This window comes from Uloborus diversus, chromosome 10 (assembly GCF_026930045.1).
Source record: "Uloborus diversus isolate 005 chromosome 10, Udiv.v.3.1, whole genome shotgun sequence".
In the NCBI taxonomy this organism is placed as follows: Eukaryota; Metazoa; Arthropoda; class Arachnida; order Araneae; family Uloboridae; genus Uloborus; species Uloborus diversus.
In genome coordinates this window covers 11532686-11553800 of record NC_072740.1, presented here as the reverse complement: position 1 = coordinate 11553800, position 21115 = coordinate 11532686, and the positions used below count along the sequence as shown (strand labels likewise).

The 21115-nt window shown below is 35.4% G+C and overlaps 1 protein-coding gene across 1 annotated transcript in view; it reads left to right on the top strand.

Annotated features, from left to right (window-relative positions):
* Positions 1–9772: 9772 nt before the first annotated feature.
* LOC129231651 (uncharacterized) overlaps positions 9773–21115 on the top strand; it is a 33978-nt gene continuing 22635 nt past the window's right edge. Inside the window, exon 1 of the mRNA XM_054866015.1 lies at positions 9773–9826. Coding sequence (XP_054721990.1) covers positions 9773–9826 — 54 coding nt within the window. The remainder of the gene's footprint in view (positions 9827–21115) is intronic.

Below are 21115 nucleotides of genomic sequence, written 5' to 3'. Positions count from 1 at the left end.
TCACCAGCAATGATAATCCTTTTTCAGTACTCGCGTTACTACTTATATAACTGAAATAAAGCCTTTGCCGGTGAGTTTATCTTGGATATTTCTTCTAATGACATCAGAATTTTCTGCAGTAACTTTGCCTTTGCTGTCCATCATTCCGTTAAAAATGTTCCATAAAATAGCAAATAGATTATGGCCTTTGAAGAATTGCATTAGCACTTGCGGTACTAACACAAGTTCATGTAAGCATAATTGTTTTACCATTTTCTACTATTTCCTCTTAAAAAACACTTCGCTTCAAAAATCTGATTAATATCCTTTTTCAGTGTGAAATATACTTTTATTTGACGGTACCCATGACTTTTTTTTTTTTTTGGAAATGTTTCATGATTTTTCAAAATGGCTGCCGAAAAAAAAAACACTTTTTAGCGGTAGCACGGGTGTATATTTTTACCATGTTAACTTCACTTTAAAAATCTCATGCTATATTTTTTTACAGATTGAAATTTCCTTTCATTTGATACCATACATGATTTTTTTTTAAATTTCTTTCATGACTTTTCAAGATGGCGGCTAAAAAATACCATTTTTTGCGATAGAACGGAAGAATAGTTTTAGTATGTTCACTTCTCTTTTACTATCTCATATTTTGTTCCTTTTTAGCTGGCAATTTTCTATCATTTGATCCCACAAATGATTTTTTTTTTTTCAATTTAAAAAATTTTCTGTGATTTTTCAAAATAACGGCCAAAAACATATTTGTCCCTACAGTACGGATGTATATTTTTAGTATGTTCATTAGGAGTATGTTACTTACCATTTCCCGCAAGAATCATTTCTGTTGCAATTTGTTTGACCCCAAACGCTATTTCTACTAGACTACACAGACCCAAACTAGATGACAGGGGCCTAGGGAGTCGGAAGGCCGAGTGTCTCAAAACAGATCTTAAATAGTCTCTTACGACAATCTGAAGGTGAGAAAGAAAAATCGATGTTTATTCTTTCATTTCAATGATTTTTGATTTTTTTTTTTTTTTTTTTGAGCAATCACGATTGCTTATTGTTCTCACTTGACTGTTTTTGATATTACGCTGATTTTATTTTCCCACCAGCACCCTCTGCCAGCACCACCGTCGCGTCGACCGGCCGCACGATGCTGCTCCTCTTGCGAAAACCGTCTCCAGGTTGCGTGCATATCCTACACACACACGCACACACACACATGCCTACACACTCATGCCTGCGCACAGACACAAACACACACTCCTACACACACACATACACATACACACACTCATGCCTGCACACAGACAGAAACACATATGCCTTCATACACACCCACGAACGCCTACACACACGCGCGCGTACACACACAGCACTGCATACACAACACGCACACACATGCATACATACACACATATAACGCACCCACATACATGCGCCTACACTGTTAAAAATTTTCCGGAAAATTTACGGTAATTGTTACTGGCATCCATGTTGCCAGTAACTATTACCGTAAAAATCAAATGTTACTGTAAAATTTTACGGTATCCTCGGTAGGCCGCAGCAACCAATTGGCGCTGGGATCACTTATTTCTCCGGTATAAATTACCGTAAAAATCAGCTATGCGTTAGTCCGTCATTTTACAGTAACAATTACCAGAAAATCTTCCTGAATTTTTAACAGTGTACACAAACACACACGCGCATTCATACACACACACGCTCGTGATTGCGAAAAACATAATTTGAGTTCAAGATGCCAAAAATTCAAATTATTATTATTTTATTTTAAATATTTTTTATGCAGTCGACGAATCGCTTATTACTTTCACTTGATCATACTTTGCAGCAGCTCATGTTCCTATGCTGTTTGGAACCGGAGTTCTGCGAGTTCCACTGTCCACCGGCCCCTGCAGATGCGGGTCCACTCCTTTGGTCTTCGTCCCTGGGCCTCCGCCAGGAGCGCTGTCCACCGTACTCCACACGTCTTGGTCAGTGGCCCTCCATGTCCACTCATAAACGCCTCACACACACACGCACCTATGGGTGATTCTCCAAAATCCTAACAATATTATGTCCTAGTAGCCTAACACAAAAATTGCTTAACTCAGAAAGTGTTTTCATTTTTTAATCGTTAGAAACAATTTATCTGATATTATCCTACTTTTATTAAAAAAATAACTTTTTTAGTTTTTCCTACAAAATTTTAAAAATAACCAGAAAGTCGCACTTTTGGCGTGTTCCAATCCGTTTTTCAAATAGACTTAAATTATTTAAACATTTTATATTAACATTCTACAAAATCAATTTGTAGTGCAAACTTAAGCATACTTAAAGGTGTAAAATAACATTCTTTAAACAAATTAAATTATTTAAATTATCAAGGTACATCGTTTTAAACTTTGTCCCCTGGTTTTCATATTCTCTTGTCCTAGGAATGAGCTCAATTATTATAGATAAAAAAAGGAATTTTTAATCTTCTGTACTATAAAACTGTTTATTATCACAATTTTGTTGCATTCCTTGAGTATTTTGTTAATATGCCTTGTCTGTTGTTTTGATTAACATTTTGAAGTTCAAGAATAGAGTATGAAACATTTTCACTGTCATTCTCCTGGAAAATATTTCTACACTCCTGTTTGTGAAAATTACAACACCATGAAGGAAGCATCATAGTTGAATGAAATTTAATACACAGTTGAGTGGTAATTGTACAAATAAATGATTACCTTTTCAAACCAAACAAACAATAAAAATTGATAAAAAAAATTAGTATTTTGTGTGGCCACCACGCGCCGCAATAAGAGCTGCTACACGACTCGGCATGGAGTGGAACGAAATTTGAATATCTGCCTGCGGAAGAGTGTTCCATATACACTGGTGTGCAAAAATTAAGGACGAGACGGTTTTTTCAATATAACTTTGTACAAAAGCTTTCCAAATCAACTCATTTAATACCGTAAGATCCTCAATACGTAAGGACATGTGTAATGTAAGTAACACTTACTAAAAGAGAAATCAGAGTGATAAAAAGAAGCTTTATTGGAAAAGTAGCATGGAGCGCAATGCGACTGAAGGCCGAAACATCCCTGTGATGGGTGTCCAGCAAGAAACATCCGGTCTTTAGTAGGGGATATGATCTCCCCCGACTGCTAGGCAGGTTGCACAGCGTCTGCCCATGTTGAGAATGAGGGTGTCAATGAGTTGTTGAGGCATTGCTGCCCATTCGTCTTGCAGAGCCAATCGAAGCTCCCGAATCGTTACTGGTGGTAAGGTACGAGCTGCCAAGCGTCTGCCTAGAAAATCCCATACATGCTCGATGGGATTGAGATCCGGAAATCGATCTGGCCAATCCATATGTTCAATATCCTCACTCTCTAAGAGCTGTTCGACAGCTACTGTGCGATGACATGGTGCATTGTCGTCCATGAAAAGGAACTGCGGACCCATAGCGCCTCTAAAAAGACGCACATATGGAAGAAGAATCTGTTACAATAACGGGTCCCGTTGACTGAACCTGCGTCGAAGATGCGAAGGTCTGTACGACTACCAAGCATGATGCCTTCCCAAACGAGAACACCACGACCTCCATACCTGTCACTTTCAATGATGTTAGAGGGATGATTGCGGCTTCCCCGTTCTCTCCAGATGAGCGTCTAGCGATTTCTCCCGCTGTCTGCCGCCTGTTTCTTCTGGCCTTTTAAGACAATATACCGGTCATCTGCGGGTGTGGTTCCTCGTGAACGACCACTACTGAACCCCCGGATAGATGTTCCTGTAGTTTGAAATTGTCTCCAAAGTCGTGAAACGATGCTGTGAGCAATTCCGGACTCTGCAGCCACCCTTGTCACACTGCGGCCTTCCTCCAACTTCCCAATGATTTTACCTCGGGTAAAAGCATCCAGATGTCGTCTAACAGATTGATTATTCGCCATTTCTCGCTGAGGCAGCAACTCGGAGTGATTTTAACTGCTATACGGCGTGCAATCTCTTTGCCGGAAATACTGATCTTACACCGACAACATGCTTTATACTACTCAGACACTCCCCCATTACGTGTGCCTGCATATCTGCGCATGTGCTACCGTACATCACCTTACTTAATCTCCTGATTGGTCTTTCTGTCCGCTCTGCCTCTTCGTTCAGCTGATATGTTAATTTTTCGACTTTGTCCTTAAGGTATCCGACTAGGTTCGGAGCAGTTTTTTTTTAAAAAACACTATTATGAAATAATATTAATGTTTTTTTAGAAGCAGAATGATCTTAAAACATGTATTTTGCTTAAAAATAAACCATATCATCAATAATTTTTTTTTAAATGGGTGATTTTTTGGCAAAATTGACTGAAAATTAACTGTTAGGAGAAACACTGTATTAATAAAAATTAACTAGCTATAAACAATTTGCTTAGATTTTTTCACATGTATAAATATTACACATGAAACAGACCGCAGGTTAAGAAATATTTGAAGAATTTTAAGGTTTATGACAAATTACGTGACTTTATCCAGAAATTTCTCAAAAATTTGTCACCTTTTTTCGGTAAAAAAGCTATAAATCAAAAAATATTTCATCATTTACATAATCTGTGGTCTATTCCACTCACAAGTACTTACAAGACAGGCATGCCAAATTTCATGCTTGAATACTGAATAGAATTTGCAAAATCATGTTTTCCGTAGCCAGTATCGAGAAATAATTGCATTCTTCAAAAAACATAAGTAAAGATTCGACTTAACACGCGTTATACTACAGATGCTTAGTATTCAAATGTTTATAACGTGAGTTCTAATTCGCGTAGATTATAAAACCAAAATGTTTCATAATCTTAAAGAATAGGGCTGTTGAATAAAACTATTTTGAGAAAAAGTGAATTTTGGTCGAAAATCGCCTTTTCAACGTAGTCGGATACCTTAATTTTTGCACACCAGTGTAGTTTATATGCGCAACTAAAGTTCGTCTGTCGAAGCAACAGGACGAGGATCACGGGCGGAAAGCCGCCCAACGAAATCCCACACATGTTCAATCGGTGACATATCCGGGGAATATGCAGGCCATGGAAGAAGCTGTACCTGCTGCGAATCAAGGTAGGATTTGACAGTCCTGGCGACATGCAGACGGGCATTATCCTGCTGGAATACAGTCCCTGGTAATCTTTGCAGGAAAGAAATACTTGGGGCTGTAAAACTTCGTTTATGTATCGGGTACTGTTCAAATTTGTAGCAATTGTGATCGTCCATGATATTCTATGGCACCCCAGACTATACCTCCGAGTGTTCGTCCACTGTGGCGTTCGATAATGCACTCCGGAATGTGCCATTCACCGCCATAGCGCCTGACACGAATTCGACCATCATGGTGACACAAATTGAAGCGGGATTCGTCAGAAAAGACGACCTGTGGCCAATCAGCACGCCAGCTCCTATGCACATTGGCCCATTGTACTCGCATGCGGCGAAGGTTGTGCGTGAAAGGAATCCTATATAAAGGAATCCTTGCACGCAGCCCACGCTGCAGCAGACGTCTCCGAATTGATGAAGCACACAACAAAACACCTGTAGCTGTTGATCACTGTGCTGCCAATTGTCTAGAAGAAGCTGTGCGGTCCGTCAGCGGCATACGCACCAGGTGTCTGTCATCACGAGCTGACGTCACATTTCGGGATCCACTACCGGATTTCCGAGCTGTCCGACCCTCGTCCGTCCACTGCTTTCAAACACACATGATTGTACTGCTGCTACGCTGCACACGAGTGGCTACTGCACGATACGACAATCCAGCTTCACGAAGGTCGACGATTCTGCCCCGTTCAATCTCCGAAATTTGCTCAAATTTCGCTTTCTTTCGTCGAAGAGGTATAGTAAAGATTCTGTTAACATATACTCTAGCATATAACCACCGATAATTATACACGCCTCGCTACAGCCGTCTATTTGTATTCGGTTCGATCCGCCGTTCAGAGGGCGCTGCTCAGCATACGCATGCGCTACCGGTCTGTAATTCTACTCGTTTACATATCGTGCCCTACTTAGCATTTCCTGCAATTTTCAGCTCACTCGCGAGAGTCCTTCGTGGTGTTGCAATTTTCATAAACAGGAGTGTATTTTAAATAAACGAAAAGTTGTAACTCTACTCATAGTGTGTGGTTGAACTAAGAGGTTAGAATAGAAAAATAACATTATTTACCTTAATCCTGGGCCTACGTAACAGGCAAATTGTATGGAAAATGTCATACTCCTGTCCTAAAAAAATCACTCTCCTAGCATTATTTCTCAAGCACTGGTAATGTATCCCGTAGAATAGAAGGATTTATTTCAATACATTAGTTGGAAAATAAGATTGATTGATAAAAAAAAAGTTAAATGTTGCAAACAATAAATAAAAAATGTATCAGTGGAATAATTCTATTTATTTATTTATTTATTTATTCATTTATTTATTTATTTATTTTTTCCAGACAAATCGTTCCAAAAGAGATTTATTGGTTAGACATTTGTTTAAATGTTGCTCGAATAGGTTAGTGAAGTTGCTCTAAATTTTGTTGCTGCTTCAAATTAAAAGTAAAATATATGTTATTAATATTGCTGATTCCCTTTTTGTTTTATGTTTGTATTTCCTGAACCATAAAGCAATTCGCAGGTAATGAGAAGGTAATTTTTCTTCTTCTAAATTTATCATACTGTGTATGGCTAACTTAGAGAAAGTTTTAATGTAGCAATCGATTTTTTTCCGTTGAAATGAATGTCCGTTATTCGAAGTGTACGCTATTCAGAGTGAATAATATGGAAAAACCTATGTGGGACTTGAAGAAATTGGGGTTGTCCGTTAAGAGAGTTTTTACATAAATTTCTATCTATCTATCTATCTATCTATCTATCTATATATATATATATATATATATATATATGTGTGTGTGTGTGTGTGTGTGTGTGTTCATTATACAAATCCACAGCTTACGTCGGATCTGGACCAAATTTGGCAGGGAGGTACTTGGGCCCCTGAGAAAGAACGTAGGGGGGGGGGGGGGGTTGAACGACAAAAAAGAACCGAACCGTTCGAATTTTAATTTTAAAGGCCGAAAATGGAATTTAATGGCTCTTTCTACCCGAAATAATTATCCGATTTCTTTAATTAAGGTCCCATTCGAAAGCCCGCGAACAATATCCATAGAGTTTACTCAGTTTCCATGAATTCCAAAAAGAAAGACTGTAAAATCACCGGGAAAAAATTACAAAGCACTTTTAAGCCTAATGGAACTCCATTTTCATATCGGAATTTAACTATTGTTTGCGCGATCTCATTCTAAATTAACTTTCAGAAGGTTGCTACATTTTTTTTTTCGCCTGTGACTAAATATTTTTTTTTTAGGTTAAAAATTTTCCCCTTTTGATTATTATTTGGCGATTTTATTTTCTTTCTTTTTTCTTTTCTTTTCTTTTTTTTTAGGATTTTAGTTGTATTTACGGAGGGTTGCTTTTAAGTTATTGGGGAATTTTTGATTTGCCGCTTTCTTTCTTTGAGAATGATTATTTTGACGGGAAATTTGAGTTTTTTTTTTAAATCTAATTGAAGCCCGATTGTTGAACATTCGTCACTTGACATACCTTTTATTTTCCAGGTAGACCGTGCAAAGCCGGGCAATGCAGCTAGTAAGAAATAAAATTGATGCACACTCTGCTTAAAAGTTTCAAAGACTTATCGGATTATTTTTAACGACTCTAGAACAAATAAATTACTTTAGGCACTTTATTTGCATTTCCAGTCTTGGACATTTTAGCATTTAGGGGGGGGGGGGGGCATAGTAGGGTGGGCCGAAAAAACTCATTTTTTTAAATTTTGAAGTTGTAATAGCGCGGAAAGTTGCGAATTATAAAGACAAAAAGGAAAAAATAATTATGGAAATCGATTGACATCTTCCGGTCACGTATGGGCCCTAAAGTTTGACAAAATATGAAGAAAACAGCATTTTTGCGACTTCTTTTTAATTTTTTTTAATTAGATGTTTTCTTAATGCAATAGTTTGTAACTTCTTTAAACAGAGTCTCAAAACATTGCGTTTAAATTTGTTTTCGTTCAGCTAATATCTTCTCGGTCGCGCATAAGTCTTAAAATTTCCAAAAATAATGAAAAAAATTACATTTTTATGGGGTTTTGGTATTTGAGGAAAAATCAGTATTTAAATGCAATAGGCGAAGTATTTTTTGAATCGAGCTGAAAATGAGATAGAAAAAAAAATAACAAAACTGAGGTTCAGTCAATGTTTTCCAGTAGCACAAAGCCTTTAGAAACTCTCGTGCGCAGACGTAGGAGAGCAATCCAGAAAACGTCACTCACCTGGCTGGGGCGCACCCATCCACTCCATTCCCGCCGTCCTAGGAACACGTCATCTCTCTTCCTATATTGCTTTTTCAGTCTACATCTGTCAGTAGTGATCTCAGTGCACTATTATTTAGTTCGATCTAGCTGTTTTCGTTCTGCAACTCTAATAGTTTTTCTGTCATAATATATGCCTGAGCAAAAAGCGGCTTCTCTCTTCCGCAATGAATGAGTTACCATTCCACCACATGTTTCAGCTCTTGGATGACAAAACAACGGCCTCTAAAGGGTCAATTGGTGAAAAGTTAGTTGACTGCCAAAGTCTTCCGGTAGTTAACTTTCAGAGTATTGATTGCATGGTCCCAGAGAGTGACCAAAACGTGCTCAACAAAGATCAGCAACATTTGTTTAATATTTCAAAGGCAATTAAATCAGGAACCTGTAAAGAAGATTTGGCTGTACGAAATCCTGGGTGTTTATCATATCTGAAGTAGTTGACAATGGCAAATAGAACTCTAAGGCTGTTTACATGAGTGAAGAGAGCCTCGCACCTGAACTTCAAAAATTAGTTTTGTTTATATTGAAATCATACATGCCAATGTGGCTTACTATCTAATCATCTTAAGACGGCCCGAAGCTTGTTTACCAAGAAGTACAATATATCAGGCATTTGCCAAAATCTTTGCTTTATGTTCTCAACCCTGCGATCTAACGGAATGTTTTTTTCTCCCATTCAGAAAACCTACTGTTAGCCATGACTTAAGATGACAACCAATACAAAAATGCTTGGGGTTCCAAGAATTCTGAAGGCAAGACAGATAGATCCAAGAAGGAATACAGAACATTCACGCCACTAAAAATCAACTTCAATGCGCAAGAATACTCAGAAGTGGTCAACTGGATGTACTGTGATTTATCTTCTTCCCCATTGTTGGCATAAATCAGTGGCTGCGACGAACATCAAATCACACATCAACAGTGTCTCAATCCATAATTTTGAAGACTTATTTGCTGGTAAAGTTAGGCATGGATGTTCTGAACTGACTATGGCCCTATAGTGAAGTTATAGGGGGTTCTATAGTCTGGACAGCAAAGTGATTCTTCTAAATCCGTCTCGAGATTCAGCTCCACAAACTTTTTCCTGAGGCTGCCGTGACGAGTCGTACACAGCGTTCAATAGTCTGCGTGTGCACAGAGAATTAGTTGAAGTAATGTTCCAGAGAGCCAACTAACTTTTACCCAATTGGCCCTTTATTACAGGTATTACACTCCATTGTCTTGCCATCCAAGAACTCAAACATGTGGCACAATGGCAACTCATTGAAATGGAGGAAACAAACTGCTCATTGCACATGACAGAAAACTATTAGAGGTGCAGAACGAAAACAGCTAGATCGAACTAAATAATAGTGCACTGAGATAATTACTGATAGATGTAGACTGAAAAAACAATATAGGAAGAGAGATGACGTGTTTCCTAGGAAGGCGGGGATGGAGTGGATGGGAGCGCCCCAGCCAAGTGAGTGACGTTTTCTGGATTGCTCTCCTACGTCTGCGCACGAGAGTTTCTAAAGGCTTTGTGCTACTGGAAAACATTGACTGCACCTCAGTTTTTTTCTTTTTTTTTATATCTCATTTTCAGTTCGACTCAAAAAATACTTCGCCTATCTCATTTAAATACTGATTTTTCCTCAAATACCTAAACCCCATAAAAATGTAACTTTTTCATTATTTTTGGAAATTTTGCGGCTTACGCGCGACCGGAAGATATTAGCTGAACGAAACCAAATTGAAACGCAATGTTTTGAGGCTCTGTTTAAACACGTTACAAACTATTGCATTAAGAAAACATCTAATTAAAAAAATCAAAAAGAAGTTTCAAAAATGCTGTTTTCTTCATATTTTACCGAACTTTAGGGCCCATGCGCGTCCGGAAGATGTCAATCAATTTCCAAAATTCTTTTTTTATTTTTATGTCTTTATAATTCGCAACTTTTCCGCGCTATTACAAATTCAAAATAAAAAAATAAGTTTTTTGTGGCCCACCCTATTGTATAGTTAAACAGTATTGTTATGATTTTCCTATTTTGAACAACTATTTTCAGTTTGAAAGAAGAAATTAACTATAGATTTCTGATTGAAACTACTTTTTTTCAATTACAAGTAGTGCAGGAAAACGAAAAGGAGTAGATTTATTATAATATTAACCAACCTTTTTTTAAGTTTTCTAAGCACTTGAAACTGAAATTTAATTTTTTTTAAGTACTTCTCTTTTTTTAGGAACGAATCATGAAATTTTTCGGGAGTTGGGGGCACCCAATAAAGCGGGGTCCCTAAGCTCTAGCTTGTCTACACTACTAGCAAAATTTCTTGCATCAACCTTGACAGATCTTGATATTATACTGACGGCGTCAATATTGATGTGTTTCATACTGCATAAAGATTGCATAGAGATTAAAAAGCAATATTGCAATAGCAACACGTATGCAACATTGCATTCATCTTAAAATACAAATATTGATATTACCTTACAATATCAGCATTACATGCATGTTGATCCCCGTCAAGATGGTACTGATTTCATGCTGCCGCCGTCAAGATGGTATTGATTTCATGATGTCGCCGTCAAGGTAATTAGTACACAATAGGACAGGCGGATCTTCGTTGATGCTTGCAGGCCGAGGAGTCAGTCACCTTTCTCACCTTTAGTCACCTTTTAAAAATTTGGTTACTTTTAGTCACCTTTTGCAACTTTTGTCACCTTTCTCACCTTTCTTGAAATGTGTCTTAAGAATTTTTTTTTTTAAATAATTAAATCCTTGAAAAGTATCTGAATGATAGCTTTAACAGTGAAATTAATTAAAAAAGTAAGCATTAAACATGCCCCCCTCCTACCTTGTTGCTGTTTAAGAAAAATAGCTATGCTACCGGGAAATCAGGGAATTTTTTATCGCTTGCAATTGCACCCTATGAGCAGAACCAGTCTTTCTATCCCCCCTTCGGCCGTCAGACGCGTTTTCCGCAAGTCTCGTTTAAACGCCATTTTGTTTCCTATCGTGTTTCTGGCCATAGAGCATTGTTCGACTAAAGTTCAGCTGCGCAATTTGTTTCTGCACACTTTGTTGAGTGAGCGGTCATCGAATGCAAGTTGTCTTCTGTGTTTATCAAGTGACGTCATCTGGAGTCTCTAAATCTCACGCTCATCTCTAGAGCCGAGCGCGTTACTTGCTTGTTTTACTTCTACTGACCTCTAAAGCCGCGACTAAGCACCCACGAGCCGTTCAATTTGATGAGCGCGGAATAAAGAAAAGTTTTGGTTTGTGTTTATAGTTTCACTTTGTGTTTGCACAGAAATGGTTCGGGTTCTATTTTTGCTGCGCAAATGCGAAGTGAACTTGGCCTGTGTAAAAATTTCTTAACATTTCCTTTTTTGGTGCGTCTCGGAGACAGTTTGGTGCGTTTTCGTTAATAAAAAAGTTTTTAGGTTGTTTGGCACTATTATCCTTGAGGCACGAGAAAAAAATCTAATAAATATTGGTACTTGCAGTGTTCATACAATGCATAATGCAAATGTCTAAGCATTGCAGTATTTAGGTGAAGAAGCATCTGAACTTCTTCTTAGTACTTATATCTATTTTGATGGTTGGCCTTCCCGTTGGGAGGACTTCGAAGAAGTGCAAGCTCAACTAAATCCACCTCATCACAAGTTCCTGAAACACACAAGTACCTGTTGGCTTACCCTTGGACCTGCAGCAAACAGACTACTGGAACAGTGGGATGCTCTTCAGTATTATTTTTTTAAACATGTGCCTTTAAAAAATAATTCAGCTATGCAATGCAGATCATATAAAGCTGTTGCAAATGTTTTAAAAAGACCTTCTATAAAAGCTGAACTGCATTTTATCATTTCATCTGCTGATTTGTAATGCAGTTCACGAAACGCTTTCAATGCCAAGTGCCTGTGATACATAAATTGTACCAAGAAATAGAGACTATTGTTCAGACTTTTATGGCTCGAGTTATAAAAGCCTCTGTTATAAAGAAAGTTGATTTTTCAAACGTAGACACGGATGAACTGTTTGCAGTTGGTAACAGAGTACCTCTTGAAGATCTCGTTGTTAGTGGGGAGGTGACAGATTAACTGTCAAAACTAAAAGAAAATAAAAAGGTTACGTTTTTAAAAGCTGCTTAAAAGCATTGTGTGACTGCATGCAAATATGTAATAGAAAAAAGTTGCATATCATACAGGTTACTGAAAAGTTTTAAATTTTTGGATCCAAAAGAGAGAAGTAAATCTAGAAGCTGTAAGGATTTGATAAAGGTTAGGTTGCCAAAATTATGCCCTTTAATGTTCCACTCGATAGGTTGCAAGATGAATGGAAACCTTTGCAGCTGGAAAAAGATGATGAAGCATCCGAAAACAAAACCATTGATAACTAATAACTACTGGCAGCAGCACATTTCAAAAAAAGACTCAACTTCCAACGATCTGAAGTTTCCTAATGTTTCTAAGGTGATAAAAGATTCACTTGCATTATCACATGGTAATGCTGACATTGAAAGACGATTTTCCATTTCAAATCACCTTTTTGGTGAAAATAAGACAGAAAGATTTTGAAACAGCATACTTACAGTTAAAGAAAGGTTACATAGAGTTTACACTGAAAGTTTTTTGAAAATGTCTTAAAATTTTTATTTCGCTACTTCTAGCCCTATAATATTCATTTCCAAAATTGTAAAGAAATCTTTACAGAAAGTATAAGGCTATTTTGGTAAAAGTCAGTAAAAAGGGATAATCTTTTGTTTTTTGAGTTCTTAACAAATTGCTTTTGGTCACCTTTTAGTTACTTTTTTGTCACCTTTTAGTCACCTTTGTTTTCAAATTTGTCACCTTTCTCACTTTTTTCAAAGGCCATCAGCAGTCCTCGGCCTGTGCTTGCGCATGCGCACAGTTCTTTATACCCAGCGTCCCTTGCATTTGGCAGTCCAGGAGCTCCACGCTGCACGTGGCGTTGCATTCTTTAGGCTTCGCTAAGTTGGTTGTTTAGTTATTAGTGCGGAAAAGTATTGTTTTAGGAATAACTTATGAATGACTGATAACTTCGTTTGTTTATTAATTTAGTACTGGACAAGCCATATCGCAGACGTTGTGCGATCAATGAAAGAAATGGCCGAAAAAAAGGTTTTTCGTCCCTAAACTATGAAACAAAGGACATGCAGCCCAGAATTTCGTATTATCACTTCAATCTCACGAGTAAGATTAATTTTATTCAATGATTTTTTATGTTATTCTTGAAGATAAATTCATATATTTTGCCCATAGGATATTTTCAATGCTGACATCCGTTCGGAAATGTACTTTATTGTATTTATTTATTTATTTATTGCTATCTTTACTCTTTAATGTGATATAAAAACTTCCGCAGTTATTCCTAACTAGGCACTTTATGTCTCTGTAATACAATTAGAAGCACGAATTTAAAATATAAGTCAAGTATTATGCAAAACGAAGAAATTTTCATTTTTTAAGTTAAATTGCGAGTAGTATTAATATTTTTATATGAATTTCCGATCAGATGCCAGCTTTAAGAAAATATTCTTAGGCTAGGAAACTAATCAGTCTTGAAGACTAACAGAAATAATTAGAGAATGAAATTTAATTCTCGAGTTTGAAGTGAAAATAATAAATAAATAAAACACCTTGCAAACGTACTGATTTCATACTGTCATGTCAATGTATCCTGACATTTTTCAGTCATATCAATACGTACATTAATGTATTGGAAAGGGTTCAAAGGCGAGCTACAAGGCTAATAAATGGACTTTCTCATTGAGACTACGATTCCAGGCTTAGAAGGCTAAAAATGTACAGTCTTGAGCAAAGAAGAGACCGAGGGGACATGATTCAGTTGTTTAAATTTATTAAAATGAAAGATGTTACGGGGTTGAAGTTTAGCACTGAAAACAGGACAAGGGGTCATTGTTTTAAGCTATTTAAATCTCAGGCTAACATGGATGTTAGGAAAAATTACTATTTTAGCAGGGTAGTGGAACCTTGGAACCCGGAAGAGGTGGTAATGAGCAAGGGAGTAGATAGTTTTAAGAGAGCCATTGATCTTCACTGGGGATTGTAAATTGACTAGGACCAGTCTAGCTGGGCCCAGAGCCTGTTGCTGGTCGTCACTTTTGTATTTGTATTTGTATGCAATATTACAAAAGCAAGGTCATCTTGCCTAGAGAATGGATTCATGCTGTCTTGATATCCTGTCATATCAATACGTATACAGGATTACAAAAGCAAGATCATCTTTCCTTGACCTTGATTTCATGCTGTCATGACAACATCTTGATATTATCATGTCATATCAATACATTTGCAAGATTACAAAAGTAAGATCATCTTACCTAGATCTTGATTTCATGATGTCATGACAACATCTTGATACTATTCTGTCATATCAATACATATACAGAATTACAAAAGCAGCCTATATTATGCTGCATACACCTTGTCAGTCAATATTGTGGCAGCCAGCTGACAGCATAAATGGAGTAACATAACAATACGGAGGCAGCATTAATGCAAGATGATTTTTCTTGCACGTCAGCCTTTATGCAATACGGAGGCAAGATATTTTGCTTACTGAGAAGCTTATACGTAAATCCGGCCCTGCTAGTGCTAGACGCTATTTTTATTTCAAGAGGATTGTGTAAAGTCCAGGGGTGGAGCGGTATAAAAAAAGTCGGTTTCGGCGGACAAGAGCAATTTGCGGAAACCTGAAACCCAGCTAATAGGATCCTATCGCAATTTATGATTACGAAAAGCGTAATGCAAAATCAAGATGTCAAAATTCAAATGCTTGTTTCGTTTGCCCCTAAAACTGTTCCTGTTGAAAGGCCTTTCCACGAAATAGTCAACCCTTTGCCCCGCAAGTAACGGTTCATATATTTCAATGAAAAGTAATAAATTTAAATGGTAATAACGAAATTATTTGCTTCAGAAATCACGCATAAGATTGTAATTTTTTAAGCAGAAAAGAATAGTTCAGTAATATTTCGCATTTTATTTGCTTTCCCAGCGAACAAATTTGTAAAAATCCGAGTTTAATTTGCTTTTTAGTTGAAACCTTATTTTCCCAGCTCCTTACTATCCAAAATGAATCTTGCTATTTTTTTTATCTCACTTTTGTTAAAAGAGCGTACTATTCCAGCAAGGGGAAAAATTAGAATGGCTGAATACAAAAAAATGTATTGATTCCGAGTCAACTGAAATTTTTTCCATTCTAATCTTTATTATAAATACCACTCTAATATCTCTCAAACCAGTCTCCGTGCTTTGTCATGGAGGCCAATGAAAGCAGTCAGTGAAGTAGAGGGAAGCAGTATGTTATCGATGTGTACTGAAGAGAAGGAACTTAGTTCGCATGTCTTTCATCTTCTTACTGCAAAGCGTACGGAAACACATTTAGGAAGGATTTGGCAACCCGCAATCCTGACGGATCGCGTCCGTATTCTTTGTCTTTGTTCTGTTTTCAGTTGTTTGTTCCGGGAATTTTTTTAAGTGAGGTGGAAAGGCTGTGTGTAGGGTGAAAGTAAGTTTGCTTTGAAATTATATATGTACTATCGGCAAGTGAATTAAATCTTCATCGTTACTAGGATAGCACTAGGTATTGTAAATTTTGATGTCATAAATGAGTTCCGTATTCTAAAAAGCCGATCAGCCATAACGGAACCTTCACAAAATTCCGATCAACCCCTATCACAAATTTTTTATTGAAAGAGGAAATCTGAAATAAAAGTAGCGTATTTTTATTTTTATTACCTGATAATTTTTTAATGTTAAGTTTGGGGGATCATTCTTTATAAGGATTTAATTTACTAATTCGGCAAAAAAAAAAAAAAAAAAAGAACAAAGGTCAGCACTTCTGTGATGCTTGCGCAAACGATAAATCACTAAATACTGCCAAATTATAAAGTTTCTTACGCATACAGTTCCTTTATAAAGTAATTGACGTTGAATCTAGTCAGTTTTGATTATAATTTTGCTTGCTTGCTTGTTTTATTCCAGCAAACGAAATCAAAATGGCTCAGCTGTTGTTTAAATTTCTACGAAAATACAGTTGCGGCCTATAGAAAATGCTGCATCAGACTTTTCTTCGCATTCATGGTTGACATTTAAAAAAATATATATATATATATATATACAAGCGCAAATCAGATATTTGAAGTGCTAACAGGTAGCTAGAAAAAATGAAAACTTGAGATAAGGTAACCAGCTTTTAATTTAGTACCATTTAGGGATCTCCATTCTGCAATAGGACGATTCCATGATAAGGTCAACCAGATGATCAAATTTTCAAAATTAAAATTTCTGAACAAATGAGGTATCATTTTAGAGGTAAAGAGTTGTATATTTTGAAATGCCTGTCTGAAATTTGATGACTTCAGTTATAAATAAGTTACAGGAGGTTAAACTAAGGTCAACATCTTGAGTATTTTCAAACCATATTTGGTGACTCTCAAAGAGATTTTATTTTTCCCAAAAAATACATGCTAATATTATAAATTAAGATATATAACCTTTTAAATACAATATGTATTGCTAGTGAAGTTTCAAAAATGTAAAAATACGATTCATTTTGATTTTTAAAAGAATTCCTATGGGGTACATGAAGTGTTTTACGTCCAGCACCAAAATGTGCAATTAATTATGCTGAGCCAGTAATTTTAAAGCTACATACATGAGTTTTGGGTTACAAAGTAAGATTTTCAATCTCACGGATGTAACCTTTTTTCATTTTTTAACAAGTAAATATTTTTGTATTAAAATCTTGGTGTCAGACGTAAATTTTTTTTTACGTCTGACACCCCTTTCCTTTAAACAGCATATATTTTCATCTGGGTTTCTCCTTTTTTTGCCTTTAATTTCAACGTTAAAGTGAAACGTGCATAAAAAAAACAACTTAGATCAATTCCCTGGTGTCAGGTGCAAAAAATGCAGAAACATTTCTCAGTTTTAATACCATTTACCAAGTACAAACTGCTCCGAAATGATTAAATTTATTTACAAGATACTGACTGCATCCCACTGAACAAAATATCATGTTATTTTTTCAAAGTAGATCTCAAAAGTGTAAATTATAAAAAAAAAGAGTTGGATTCGGACATAAACACAAATAGCAAAATTGATGGTTCAATTAAAAATTATTAAAAGTCTGTGAATTGGCTTACATTTTAATTTTAAAAACAGCTTAATTCTTAAGTATACTTTTGATTGAAGCATATTCACAGTTTGAAAATGATATTATAAAGAATAAAATTAATTAAAAAATATTTTTAGATTGGTGTTGGACGTAAATTGTTCATATTGGACGTAAAGTATTGCTCTTAAATGTAAATACATAACTGATTACAGTTTAAAATGTGAATTATAGTTACGTATACTGAAACAAAGTTTACCAAGTAAATTTAGAAGTAGGGTTGGTTTGGGGAAGTGGGTTACTGGGGTAAGTGGTTCACTCTCCAAAAACTGAAATATATGTATGGTTTTTATACTTTTTTACATTGTCAATGGTGATTACAGTGTGCTTAGTGTTTCCAATTTTTTTTCCAACTTCTAGTTTTTGCTAATTTGCCAAAATTTATCTTAATCAAGTGTATTACCTATGTTGTAAAGGCTTTCAATAAGTTTCACAAATGAAATTGTTTTGTTTTTTGTTTTGTTTTAAAATTTTCCATGTTACAGATTAAAAAGGCAGTAAATATCTCACATAAATGGATGCATTTGCAAAACAGTAATGCACACTAAAAATTTACATACTTTATCATGTAAGACTCCTTTATCCCTTTTTTAGATATATTTTATTTAAAGTTAATTAAAAGGGGGTGACCCACTTACCCCTTAAGTAAGGTAGGACACCCATTCGTTTTTAAAAAAATATACAGTGAAACCTGTGTAAGTTGACCACTTGCGGTGCAGTACTTTGGTGGTCAACTTAGACAGGTGGTCAACTTATAAAGGGGGGGGGGGGGAGGTAGTGATTTTTTTTTTGTCATTTCTTGCACCATGTATTCTTTTTTTGACTAATTGACACTTACTCTTTCCGCTCAAATCACTTTCATTGTTTAACATTACTTTGAAACAATAATTTAAAATGCTATCCAAATATTTTTAGAAGTTATTTTCTCAGAATGACCTATAATGTGTCATGTAAATTCAAAATTTCAGTAAATTGATCAAAAAATAAATAAATAAATAAAAATAAATCATTGTTCACAGCTAATTAGCGGCGGTGTTGTAAACTTTTCTGAAAAGGCATTGGTAAGCACTTTTCTCCACTCATGATTTAATAAACAATAATAATATATATATCTGCGAAATGAACTTAGAACTGCAAAGGGATAGTAAGGGTGAGGAAAAAATATGATCGCTTCAGATAGGGTTACCAACTTCAAAACTATCACCACGTAGCGTCTGGCGTTGAACCTTTATAATGACTTGATTAGAAAATATTCTCATCATTTTGCCAGCTTGTCAATATTTGCGTTTTTACGGTGTCGCGGTGGGATGTTTAATTGTTATTTTGGGAGAAAATTATATGGGTTTTGATTTTTCGATACTAACAAGGATGATTAACTTTAAATAAACTCTTTTAATTACCGTTTTTTTTTTCTTTAGATGTTTACATTTTGAAAAATGCAATCTTTTAACATCCGATATGAGAATCATATTTTGTTCTTTTTTCAAGCTAACTTCGCTTCATTAGGATTCAAATAAATGAAAAGTCTCTTTATTTCTGTTAGAACTCTCATTTCAAGCTTTTAAAGCAAAATTCCATTTTCTGTTATGAGTCAAAAATTAAAATGCCGAATAGATGGTTTATTTTATTTTATTTTTTGGGTCAACTGTGTCCACAGATATTAATGACATGTTTATCATAGGACTCTAAAATGCAATTTTAAAATAATTTTATCAAAAACATTTCTTTTACAAGCCGTTTTTATACTTTTGATGCCTTCACTTTGAGAATTGCGATCTCTTTGCATCCGCTATGGGAATCCGATTTTATGAAATTTTGATGATTATTACGCTTTGTTAAGAGGTAAACAATTGAAATATCTTTTTATTTTTGTTAAAATCACGGAATTTATAAGTTTTAAACGTAATTCTGTGCTTTTTAAGAGTGTCTTGGGTCAAAAAATTGAATGCTGAACCCTATTCTGAATTTTATTTTATTTATTCATGTTTTTGTTACAATTATTTTAAGTACTGTACAGAAATATATCTAGTATAATTTAACATAATGTAGAATGGTAGATAAATATTGATACTTGAAACAGCGATGCCCCCCCCCCCCCCGCCAAATATCAGAAAAAAAAATCCAGAATGATTTTCTCGACGTAGAAGAGGAAAACACTCAACTTTAAGTTTAATTGATGCCGTTTGTGCCATCTCTAAATTCTAAAATTTTGTTTTGACAAAAAATTTTTTTTTTTTTTTTTTTTTTTTTTTTTTTGCGAAATTTTTTGATTTTTCACAAAATTAATTCATTTTTCACAAAATTATTTGATTTTTCACAAAAAACGGACCCTGTGAAAAATCCTGGACAGACCCCTGAAATAACTCCCTATTGAAGTTTGTAGTTTTGGAAATTCCATATGTGTCACCTAATTTTCTCTGGATTTCTCCCTTTTCAATTAATTTTAATACTTCATACTTTTTATCAATCTCAAGTTCAACCAACTTTCTTTTCGAAGCCATTTTATGTAAAACTATAACACAAAGAGCAACAAGCTGAACTCTAATAGTTCTAAAAGGCAGTTGAAAATGAAAATGTCCTAGTTCTTAATCCCTTGCACCAGAAATACTGTAATGCAAGTAACTTTTACTCTAGCACAATTCCAGTGCTGCCACAAAATATTGCGAATGGAAAAAAATACTTTGTACTTTTCTACTGATACATGTTTTCATTGAACAGAGAGTAAAAAAGGTTTCAAATAGAACAACAAAAGGAAAACAAATTTGGAGAATCAACGGTTTCTTAGTATTTTTCCAATGTGGGTTAAACTTACAGGGAGCTTTAGTTATGCTGCTGTTTTATTTAGTTGGTAAAATGCTGGTCTAGCATCAAAAATATTCTTGGAAAGCTATAAAAAAATAAAATAATTTGCTAAATTAAGTTTTAAAAAACAATCCAAGTGGTCAACTTACTAAGGGTTTTTTTACAATACTCCAAACCAAATTTGGTGTACATTAGCGGTCAAGATAGACAGGTGATCAAGATAGAAAGGTGGTCAAGTTACAGAGGTTTTCATTCATTATACGAGATAGGACTAATTCCGTTCCTGACAAAAGCGGTCAACATAGACAGGTGGTCAACTTTACAGGTTTTATTGTAATCCTTAAGAATAATTAATGCATCATTTTAGGAAATAATGATGGACTTTTGTTTATTATTAATGTCTAAGATAAAATAAGACAATAACTTTAAGTTTTTTTTTTTTTTTTTTGAAACTTTTGTATAAGTTTTGAAATTCAAACTGTTCTCAAAAGGGGTCCCATTACCCCAATCAACCCTATATGTATATACAATAAATTCACTAAATTTTATTTTTTGCATGTTTCACTTTAACTTTGCTACACAGTGACTGTACACTGTACAGGTATAGGCACACTCTTATGTATTCACAGTGCATATTGTTTTAGACTCAGCTGTTCATTATTATTTTGCCATTGCAGTAGTTCTGCCTTAGCATTACTGCTAAACTGCTCAACATTTTAGAGGTTATAATTTCTGAAAATTGTGTG